The sequence below is a fragment of the Raphanus sativus genome, chromosome 9 (genome assembly GCF_000801105.2).
Source record: "Raphanus sativus cultivar WK10039 chromosome 9, ASM80110v3, whole genome shotgun sequence".
Taxonomy (NCBI): domain Eukaryota; kingdom Viridiplantae; phylum Streptophyta; class Magnoliopsida; order Brassicales; family Brassicaceae; genus Raphanus; species Raphanus sativus.
Window position 1 is genome coordinate 1,542,578 of NC_079519.1, and position 12,655 is coordinate 1,555,232.

At 30.7% G+C, this 12,655-nt stretch overlaps 1 protein-coding gene across 1 annotated transcript; it reads right to left on the reverse strand.

Moving 5' to 3' along the window:
- Positions 1–9,999: 9,999 nt before the first annotated feature.
- LOC108826677 (uncharacterized) lies at positions 10,000–11,319 on the reverse strand. Its single transcript, XM_018600058.2, has 3 exons — positions 11,113–11,319; positions 10,831–11,032; positions 10,000–10,662 (listed from the first exon to the last, which is right to left on the reverse strand). Exons 1-3 carry the CDS (start codon positions 11,233–11,235, stop codon positions 10,205–10,207), a joined length of 783 nt encoding a protein of 260 aa, XP_018455560.1. The 5' UTR covers positions 11,236–11,319; the 3' UTR covers positions 10,000–10,204.
- Between the last annotated feature and the right edge of the window lie 1,336 nt (positions 11,320–12,655).

A 12,655-nucleotide genomic window follows, 5' to 3' on the forward strand; every position in this document is an offset into this window, starting at 1 on the left:
GATGTAGTGACTTGTTGTTTACATTGGATTTATGTTAGCTATTGTGCAACTGAATGATTGAATACTTTGTATGGATCACATTTGACATATATATTATATATATATATATATATATATTATATGATGTTTGCCTTAAGCTTCCGCATTGATTTTATTATTGCATGAACCTCAAATGATTGAAAAATGCCTAAGTAAAGATTGGACCTTAACCGGCTGAATTGCACTTAAATGTTTAGGTAAGACCGCGGACTGGTTGGATCATGGGATCCAGGTTTGGGTCTTACAACCTTTGTGGTCTTTGTTTCTCTAGATAATGAAGATTTTATAATGCTAATTCTACTAATCTATGCAGTATATGAAATTTTAGTAAACTAAATATTAAAAATTAGAATGATTCCTATATACCATGAAAGATAGTTTAGAATACATTAATTTAAATGTATAATGTGGTTTGAAATTTTTAAACTAAAGTGAAGAGTATAAACTTCATTATATAGAGCATTTAACGAAAACTCAATATTTTTGAAGGGGTTGTTAACCCACGGATTTTGAAAAAAAAATCAAAAGTACGAAATTCTGGTTTTAATGTATAGCTCATAGAGCACTGACATAAGATGATGGTCAAAGAGTTTAGAACCTCTGTTGTCTTAGTTTCTCTATATAATGAAGATTTATAATGTTAATTCCACTAATCTATGCAGTATATGAAATTTTAGTAAACTAAATATTAAAAATTAGAATGATTCCTATATATCATTAAAGATAGTTTAGAATGCATTAATTCAAATGTAGAATGTGGTTTAAAAATTTTAAACTAAAGTGAAAAGTATAAACATCAGTATATAGAGCATTTAACGAAAACTTAATATTTTTGAAGGGGTTAACCCACGGATTTTGAAAATATTTTAAAAATATGAAAATCTGGTTTTAGTGTATTGTTTCGTCGAGCACAACTTAAATGATGGTCAAAGAGTTTAGAACCTTGTGTAGTCTCTGTTTCTCTAGATAATGAAGATTTTATATTGCTAATTCCATTGATATCGGCAGTATATGAAATTTACTAAACTAAATATTAAAAAATTAGAATGATTCCTATATACCATGAAAAATAATTTAGAATACATTAACTCAAATTTAGAATGTGGTTTGAAATGATTAAACAAAAGTGAAGAGTATAAACTTCAGTATATAGAGGATTTACCGAAAACTCATTATTTTAAAAGGGGTTAATCCACGGATTTTGAAAAAAAATCAAAAATATGAAAATCTGGTATTAATGTATAGCTTCATATAGCACTGACATAAGATGATGGTCAAAAAATTTAGAACCTCTTTTGTCTCCGTTTCTTTAGATAATGAAGATTTTATAATGTTAATTCCACTATTCTAGGAAGTATATGAAATTTTAGTAAACTAAATATTAAAAATTAGAATGATTCTTTTATAACATGAAAGATAGTTTAGAATACATTAATTCAAATGTAGAATGTGGTTTGAAATTTTTAAACAAAAGTGAAGAGTATAAACTTCAGTATCTAGAGGATTTACCGAAAACTCATTATTTAAAAGGGGTTAACCCACGGATTTAAAAAAAAAAATCAAAAATATGGAAATTTGGTATTAATGTATAGCTTCGTATAGCATTGCCATAAGATGATGGTCAAAGAGTTTAGAACCTCTGTTGTCTCCGTTTCTCTAGATAATGAAGATTTTATAATGAAGATTTATAATGCTAATTCCACTATTCTAGGCAGTATACAAAATTTTAGTAAACTAAATATTAAAAATTTAGAATGATTCCTATATACCATGAAAGATAGTTTAGAATAAATTAATTCAAATTTATAATGTGGTTCTAAATTTTTTAACAAAATTGAAGAGTATAAACTTTAGTATAAAGAGGATTTACCGAAAACTCATTATTTTAAAAGGAGAACCCACGGATTTTGAGAAAAAATTCAAAAATATGAAAATCTGGTATTAATGTATAGCTTCATATATCACTGACATAAGATGATGGTCAAAGAGTTTAGAACATTTGTTGTCTCCGTTTCTCTAGATAATAAAGATTTTATAATGTTAATTTCATTATTTTAGGCAGTATATGAAATTTTAGTAAACTAAATATTGAAAAAATTAGAATGATTCTTATATACCATGAAAGATAATTAGAATACATTAATTCAAATGTATAATATGGTTTGAAAATTTTTAAACAAAAGTGAAAAAATAAACTTAAGTATATTGAGGATTTACCGAGAACTCATTATTTTAAAAGGGGGTTAACACACGGATTTTGAAAAAAAATCATAAATATGAAAATCTGGTTTTAGTGTATACTTTCATCGAGCATTAACATAAGATGATGGTCAAAGAGTTTAGAACCTTTGTATTCTCCGTTTCTCTAGATAATGAAGATTTTATAATGCTAATTCCATTGATCTTGGCAGTATTTTGAAATTTTACTAAACTAAATATTAAAAAATTAGAATGATTCCTATATACCATGAAAAATAAGTTAGAATACATTAGTTCAAAAGTAGAATGTGGTTTGAAATTTTTAAACAAAAGTGAAGAGTATAAACTTCAGTATATAGAAGATTTACCATAAAATCATTATTTTAAAAGGGTTTATTCTACGGATTTTGACAAAATTTCAAAAATATGAAAATTTGGTTTTAGTGTATAAGTTATGATAGTGTAATAAAGCCTTCATCTTCTTAAACAAAATTTTCCTCTATAACGACATTTAATATGAAACGGAAAAATTAATTTGTCGTGGTGATGCAATGGTTAGATAAATAAATTATGATAGTGTAATAAAGGTTAGGTGAAGAGCTGGACACAGCATTACAATATGGATATATTAGGTTTTACTTGAGATTGAAGTCTTGAAGACTATTTGTTTGTTAATCTTTGGTTTGAGAAAAAGCTTGATGCTAAATCAATCCAAAATTTATACTGGAAGTTCAAGTAAATACTATCTAATGTATAAGTATGTCTAATTTTAATTAGTTTAAAACTTAAAATCAGAAATAAATTCATGTAGATTCTGCGTTTCAACCCTAAAGTTAGTAATATCATACTATTCGCCATTTGTCTTTACTCTTCACCAAAAATAAAGTTGGGGTTTATTGGAACTAATGTAGACTACTCTTTTGTTGGAGATTATTTATAACAGGGACGGTACTGTCATGTGTAGTCTCACGGTTTACTGAGTTTTTTTTTTTCCATCTAGATATATTATTATAAAAGGACTGAAGCCCATGAGAACTTTATACAAAAAGCCCAAAAGTTGGGAGACCAACCAAACAACACAGAAAAACAAAAGTTGGGAGACCAACCAAACAACACAGAAAAACATACAAACGGCAAGGCCCAAACAAAGGCCCAAGTTTTTCAAACACCCAAAGAGACCGAAACACTCTATCAGATCGGACGCGTCACTGCCACGTGCCATCACACACGTCTAAGCTGAAGCACAAACGGGACACGTGTCTAACCTCGTCAATCGAGTTACACGCGTCACACATCCCCGCATCGTCACCGTCGAGAGTCTTCACCGGAGAACGCCGCTCTTCGTTACACCGGGACACCGAAGCCGAGCCGGAATCACGATTCCCAACCCCTTCATCATCATCTTCTTCGCCTGAACTGTAAATAGCGACGAGCATCATCGAGTCAATCTCGATATCTCCTCTCTAGTTCACCGAAGTCGCCATCGTTTGCCCTTCACTTCCTTTACTGAGTTATGTTATGCGTAAAAATTTGCATTAACTTATTTAAAAAATGTAGCGTTACATAATTTGTGGTTAAACTGGCTGCAAAAGGTGGTAATATTCATGGTTGGTGGAACAAAGTACAATGAATCACGCTCTTTTGTTCTAGAAAATTCCACCAAATCAGGGATTCGGTTTATTCTAGGCGGCTCCGCAGCGCGTAATTCCAAAAGGTGTTGGGTAAGCTTCAATAGCTTGGAGCCTAAGTTTCCATTAAACAAGTCGGTTTAGAAAATAGGAAATTAACATTCCTCATTGTATTAGGAGATATCTAATTACTATAGGAAAAAGGAAATAAGAGTTATCTATTTGCTATATAAACACGTCTCTTGAGTTGTGAGAGATGTGGTGGAATAGAGATTCAAGGTGTTTAGTTTTGAGTTATTTTCTAAACACATAATAAAGAGAGTTATTCTTTATACAGAATTTCTGTTCGTGTTCAAGCTAAGATCCGAGCTTACACACATCTCGTTTTTGCGACTTTAAAAGGTGCGTATTTGCCCTATAATTGGTAATACAGGTTCGTCTGTGTGCGGATGAGTTGAACAAGGCCTGTATAGCATAAGAATGTTTGCTGAAATGAAATTATGATCAGGTAGCCATATGGTGTGAAGGAGAACACAAGAGTTCTGTGTAAATTAGTTTATACTAAGATTCTTCCTCATGGTACATACAAAAAATCTGATATGGAGTATAGAAGAACCAAATACATGCGTGTGACGGTGTGAGACCATCATTTTGGAGAGACGATGAAAGAAGAAGATTGTGATCAGGTTCTTTCGTACATGACGAGATTAGCCAGAGATCGTCGAATCCTGGGTCTGTGTATGTATATTATTCGCGGTACAGTTTAATTGATTTTTCTCGTACATATTGCTAATCATGAAAATGTTAACTTGAGGAAGTTAAAAAAAAAGATTAAATTATTTTTCCAAAATCATACAAATAGCCTAAATATACAGCATAATTGGATTGTTAGACCTAGCAGGTGTACTAAAAGAATTCCTAAAAGATAGATTTCGGCTGGGACTATATCATACTTTTAGTGAAAATATTTTTTGCTGAAATGTTGATTACTTTAAGTTGCACTGATTGTTACCAGATAAAATTAGATTTTTCTATATTTACTCTATTTTTCTATTTACACAAAGTAATATATACACACAATACGAGTATTACTCTAGGTTCAACTAAAATAATTCTGGATGTGATTTTGTAAAAAGAAAAGATATATAAATTTTTAAGCAAGAAAAAATAAATATATTTTTTCTCTTTAGATTTTAACTCTATTAGTGTGAATTTTTTTTCTGTGGGAAAATACTATTTTATTTCTTTTTTTTTTGAACGTCTGGATCGATTATTATCGATTAATTATGCTATTACAATTATAAGAATATTACAAAGACGATTATACAGCTGACAATTCTACCATCTTGTGAGAATACACGTCTGACTGCACCTCTCCGAGCCGTCCTATGAGATCCATGTTCGATGGTACGCCATGCACCAAGCTGAAGATCTCCTGTAATCTGTTTCTCCATAATCTGCATAATTTGGTATTTTCTGGGGTTTGAACCCCAGACCTCTGGGTGTAGAAGCATTACATGAACCCTTAGTCAAACCATTGGACCAAGGGGGCTTCCACATACTATTTTATTTCAAACAAACAAATTTGTTTTAATAGTTAAACTGAGAGATGAGAGAACAATCCCTATACACAAGAAACCACATAAAAACGGTAACTAGTACTCATTCTTTTTTTTTTTTGGTATCTCTGGTGTCTGGGCAGCCACTTTCCCAAATATCCCCCGAAGGGGTCCAGCGCCCCAGCAGTAAGTATGTTAAATCGCTGTGGCCGGGTTTCGAAGCTGGGTGGCGGGCACCTCAGCCGAGGTTCCATTACCACCAGGCTACAAAGCCCGGCTGGGTGGCGGGCACCTCAGCCGAGGTTCCATTAATGAGATGAAAACAAATAGGTAAGAAAAAGGAAGAAAATTAAAAATGTGTGACTAAATTTTATTTCTAGAATAAAATTTAAAAATTACTTTTGGTTATTCCAAAAAATTACCAATTAAGTAAACACATGTTTTCACTTATTTTCTCTGGTTACTATTCAAATGGAAAAAAAAAATGTAGACACATGCTATAAACATATTTACTCCAGCTTTTGTTCCTTTCTATTTTTTTTCTTATTTTACCTATTTATTTTCCACTCATTTATTCTAAAATTACTAATCACATTATAAACTAGGAAATATCTAATCTCATTCACGTGAGAGTAAATATGTGTTTTCATTTTTCTTCATTTGAATAGTAGCAAGAAAAAATAAGCGAAGACATGTGTTTACTTGATTGGTAACTTTATAAACTCACCAAGAGTAAAAATTTTTTCTTTTGATTTTTACTCTAAAAATGATATTATTTACACACTATAAATAACATTGAGTCACTACTCTTTTTTTTCACTTTCATTTCTAATTTTTTGTTTCTCTATTTCACTCCACATATTACCAATCACACTTCTTATAAGAAAAGATTACATACTTTCCTGAAAATAGATTTTTGAGGAGTTGTAGAATATGTTACTCTCTAGTCTCTACGAATAAATATGTTTCAATTATTTTTGTGGAGTTGTGGAGTATGTTTTAGAAATATTCGATAGGTTCTAGATAGAATGTCTGAAATTAAAAAAAAATCAAAAAATATAAAAACATGAAAAAGAAAAGAGAATCAGGTTCACATATATAAGAAGCCAATATCACCACATATCTTTTTTCTATTCAATTTATTTTGAAAATAAATAAATAATTTAAATAAAAAATATTAAACTAAATAATAATTTTGGTGAGAGATATCTAAATTCAAGGATAAGCCAATAAAGTTGCTTTTACTGAATAAAGTCTGACGTAAAAAAGGTAATAATGCCCGATTTTGGTATAGAATAAGAAAAGAGAAAAATATAAAATATAGCTAATTGAGTAAAGAAAATATATTTTGCTCGGCTGCTGCTGTACTGCTCGTTGGATTTCTTAACCTGACAAATGATGTAAGTGAAACTGACACAACTCTCTGTCTCATTTCTGGAAGCATTCTGATTTCTTGTCATATATGACACACTTTATTTCACATTAAACCCCTTCTTTGTCTTTTTATTTTGAAACAACCCTTGTTTATCTATATATTTATATAACCTTCCACAAATTTTCTAACTGTATTTTTACATCCCAATTCTGGGTATTATTAACTATTTATAATAATATAATATTACGACACTATCAAGAAAATTCTTGGTTTAGACATTTTGTGATTTATGCTTTGACTTCTACATCTAATTTTCTAGTAATTTCCCATGTTCGAAAACGCGGCGCCTACACCCGTATAATCGCCGGGAAAACGTTGTTTGGCACTCAACCGTAGCGATTTGGGTCAAATCGCCAGAAAATTCGGATCTGAAACAAAACATCACTTTTTTCCTAAATTCCAAGTTGAAAATCATGATTGAAAGTAGAAACATGTTATAATTGGTCTAGAACATCAAAAAACAAGTACAAATATGTGAAAATTGAAAGAAAAAAAAGTTGAATGGCGGAAATTACGGTTGCAGGTCGTGATGGCTGATGAAGAAGACAAGCATAATTAGGTAATTTCGATTTTATTAATGCGGAAATGAGAAATATAAAAAAACGCAGCCGCAACTACTCGAACCCACGACCTATACGAGAGATATGAATGACCGTACCACTAGACTACATCATCTACTCTTGCTTTTCACGCATTTATATCATATATATATAAGATTATTTATAAAAACCCTAAAACTAATCCCCGATTAATCTCCACTTAATTCCCGATTTTGTCATTAGGCGCTAGGCCCACCCCGAGCGAACGCACAACGTCTAGCGAGTTTCCGAACATGGGTAATTTCTAACCGATTTTCACTATTACATCAGATTATGTATTTTGGCATAAGTTCATGCATTGAATGTGTTGGGTTCATTTTTTTCAATTTTTATTAAAGTCAACTAACACGATTCTATCTTCGAGAAATATTCGTCTGGTGGTAATAATAAAATTGTCATATCAGTAATAAAAACACTTACAGAATTGAGGAGCTCGAGACTATTCCTTCATCATAAGCAGTTTCTGACTATCCCTTTCAAATCGAATGTTTTTATTCATTTATGTCACTAGATCCTCTCTGCTGCTTCCCTATCTTTTCATCGTAAATGTCTTCTCTTTTTAATTATTACTCCCTTCATTTTAAATTAATTTAAATTTTAGAAAAAAGATTCAAAAATATACTTTTTACTTTTTAATGCAATTTTAATAGATAATAGTGATAAATTATATATTAGAAGGAAAATTATTTGTATTTACTAAATTTTGATTGATTAAAAATTACTCCCTCCGTTTCTAAATATATGATGTTTTAGGGAGTTTTTGATGTTTCAAAATAGTTGATGTTTTAGTATATCAATGTACTTTTTGACTTTATCAAAAACTGTGTAACCAATGATAAAATGTAATTTATTTTGTGATTGGTTGAACAATTTTTAATTTATATTTTAATGATATTTTTTAGATTAAAAATAAGTTTCTTAATAATCGTGCACAATCCTAAAACGTCGTCTATTTTGAAACAGAGGGAGTATTAAAAAAAAAATCACAAAAAACGATACATTTGAAACTAAGATTTAAGGAAAATTAGATTTTATAACTAATAAAAAACTATAATTCATTAAATAATAAAAACCTCGTCACCCTCTCTTACTTTCTCTTCATATCTCTCTTTACTCTCATTCCCAAAATAGTGTTTTATTAAAACTCAAAATATAGATTAATTTGAAACTGAGGAAATATTCAATAAAAGATGTATTTAATTTTATACTATAGCCCACAATGCTTATCTCTTTGTTAACTACTTACATTACTTATGATTTGGTAAATGTGAGTTTAGTCTCTCTCTTTTTTTGCTAAAAATGTGAGTTTAGTCGAAATTTCTTTCAAGATCTCGAGGATTAACTCGAAAGACTAAAGCGTGAAGAAATAGATAAGACAAAAGAAGATTACTTACGAATATAGAGTTGAGAGTGATGGATGGTTATTAATTAGTCGAAGTTTCGTTTTTATATATTTGATCTGGGTTTGATACACCTCATCATTCTTATTAGAGGATATGACTCTGATTTAGATATATATTGCAAAACTAAGCTACATACTTCGACTTTATGAAAGCCAGTGCATATAGCATATTTATGCAAGAAAAAAAATTATCACCTCGACTTTATGAAAGCTAGTGCATTTAAATCGATTATTGATTAATTGTCTGAACAAGAAAGTTCAGCCAAACATTTTTCAAAGAGAATTTCTTTCTCTTTTAATCTTTTAACCAAATATTTTGAAATTTTTATGTGATCCAACTCAGTTTACTATGGTATATCAGTTAAAATTGTAATTTCGTTTTACCTTTAATAACGAAATATAATTACATAACAGAGTCTTAAAACCATAAAAGCAATGACTAATTCCGACTTATAGAAGACGCTAGTGTTGATGGTGACCATTAGTAATATTAATCAAATGATTTATCTGATTTTTTTACATTACTAAAAAAAAAGTCTCCACGCAACTTAAACTAATGAAGACGCGTTCTAATATTTATGACGATAATTTTTTTTAACCCAACTTGGCATTCTCTATACTCTATAGAGATCAATATCTTCCCATTGTAATGGTGAAAATAGTGTGTTTTTAACGTTAATTATATATTTATATGTTATATATTATGACAAAATTTAGAATTAGCACAAAAGCCAAAAACATAATTCATTTATCAACGATATGAGCTTTTAGAATATTTCCTTAAATATATTCTACAAACTATATGCAACATAAAATATATCATTATTCCATTATTTGTCGTCTCATTTCTCATCTCATGACATTTTTAGGGAGTAAATTTATATAAGCGTTTTAAACACCACAATAGAATCTTGGACTGGAGAAAACATAGATGCTAGTCACTCAAAAAATTTAAAGAGAATCAAGAAAAGGTAGTCCAGTCCTCTAATCAGTATTATCCAACATAATCAAATATCTTAAACCATAAAAGGTATACTAGATACAAAAACGGACATTTACACAGAAGACAAAACATATTATATTTTTATATATAGGGGCTATTAATACAAGTAAAAAATGCAATATAGCATCAGAAAATACCTGATACAACAAGCCCCACTTCACTTCTTTGATTTTGTTGAACACCCCCGAAAGAAAGGAACAACCATATGAAGCAACAAACAGAAATACAACTAATGTTTTACCAAAAGAAAAAAAAACACAACTAATATTCAAAATCCGACCTCAGTACTCCTTTTTCCTCTTATAAAATTGATAAATAAAAAAAACTTGGCGCAATCCTCTTAGAAAATAGGAAAACAACACTTAGTTTTCAAACCAGTGCCACCACGACTCGTTGTTCCAACATCTTCACCTTCTTGACCATCATCAAACATAGACCAAGATCCTTTCTTAGAAGCAGACACTCTTAGACGATTCTCAGAGAGCCACTTGGCTTGCATGTATCTCTTAGTCCTCCACGGTGGTCTAGGCATTCCTTCTTCCTTCATCGACTTTTTCATCTCATTACAAACCAACGAAACAACTCTTTTGAGTCTCGCTTCTGACGCAACAAATATTGTCGGAAGCATTTCAGTCACGTCTTTGTAACCACTTGTCTGCTTCGCCAGCTGAAATTGAGATTTGAAATCAAGATCAACTATCACACGTCTCAGCTTGTTTGCATCATCACCGTCGCGATCACTAGACACCATGACGTCAATAAACTCGTACTTTCTTTTGCATCGAAACACTCTACATCCTGTTGTGACATTTCCACAAAACAACAAAAAAAAAATAAAAACTTGACCTTCTCTAACTTTCAAAAATCGAAGGAAAATTTCCTCAACTTTGCAAAGATTAAATCACATGAATACTTTTCTAAATTTTCTGTAAGGAAAAAAAACAAAATATCACATTTTGTTATTACCTTCAAGCCGATCAAAAGAAGAGTCCCACGAGGTTCTAGCGATAACAGCATCATAGCCGTGAGATCTAAGCTTAGATACAATCTCTTTCATCACATCTTTCTTCTCGTCGTCTCCTTTGTATGCTAATTTTCTTCTTCTGATAAATGACTTTATCTTCTCTTCAACATCCTTCTCTTTTTCTCCTTTTGTTCCAAGAGCATCCTGTAAATATAGTTATTAAGTTTTATACAGAAAAAGAGAGATAAATATGCATTGAAAAAAGGATGAGAATAAATATAGACCTGAAGAGTGATAAGAACAACACTTGAAGGTTTCTCCAAATCATCGGAGGCGATCACTGGAGACTCCAACTCCATGTAATCGATCACAAGCTTCTCAAAAGCTTCTTCTCCTAAGCTCCCCATCTTGAATATCCTCACCTTTCTGGTTCTTCTTCTTTTTCTCAACAGCAGAGAGAAAATGAGTGTTTTTTTTTTGGTTATTTGTGAAGTAACCAATAGATGAAAATTTTCAGAAAAAAAGAAGACCAGTTATTTATAAAGTTTGAAGATACAGTTGATGTCTTGTGACAGTCTTATCCATTTCTTGTTTGCAATATTATATGAATTGTTTGATTATTCGTTCCCTTGGTAAAAAAGTTTGTTGTTAATGCTTTATTTTATCTCTGAACGTGAGCGGTGAGAGAGACTGATCTAATGCTTTCCCTTCTTTGAACAATTTTTTGTCTCTTTTCTTGGAAATACATTAATTTTGATGTCATACGTGACGGTAGCAAATGTCGTTTCATGTCATACGGGATTGTTGAAAAAATCGTTTGCTGTCATTTTCCAATTGTCGTATATTCGATATACTGTAAGCTATAATATTAGGAGTGAATATTTTAAATAAAAATTCCAATCTGAAGATAACTTATTTTAAGTCTTGTTTTTCATTGAGATATCAAAAAGCTTATGTTAATTCAACGAAAAAAAATATTTAGAGAAAACAGTTATAAGTTTCATTAATATTTTAAAGTATTATGATGTGTATAAACTATAAAGTAGTTATGAAAATAGAAAAAAGTATTTAACTTTCATGAACTGTTGATTAAAAGTAAAGGTATCCAAAAAAAACTGTTTGATTCGGACTGATCTGTTGATTAAATTGATCCGCCTCACAAGTCTATTCAATTATCAAAATGGACATATACAGACGATATCATATTTGATTAATTTGAGTTTACTATCAATCTTTATTTTTTGCTCAATACTATCAACCTTGTTGTCACATATTTGGAAGCAAGATTATCTAATGTTTGCCCGTTCAAACCTCTGATAGCTAATTCATATTATAACCTTTCATAGATTTGGCTTACACGACGACGACACATGCATGTGTGTGTGTGTATATGTACATACTAATCAAAATGATAAATGTTGTCATGAAGATTGAATTATCTTATAGTACCAAAAAAAGATTTAATATCTAATATATGCGTTTGGTCAAAACTGAATGACTATTGTATATCTAATTTTGAAATCCGGGTGGTATAAGCCAACAGTTTTCATTTCTATGATATTTAGTCCCCTGGAATTTTTAATATTTTCAGATGGGTATATAAAACAAGTTTTATACACTATCATTTGAGTCTTTCACTGTATAAGTAGCTGCACAGCCTGCACTTGACTTCGCAAGTCGTATACATTCTAGTCACCTGATGATATAAGGTGGCTTACCAAACGCTTGCAGGCCTCAAAGCTTGACCCCAATAAACGGGCTTAGAAAATGTGTATTTTTGGTCTTATTTGCAGATTAGCATAACAATTGTTTAATGAAAATTGGATG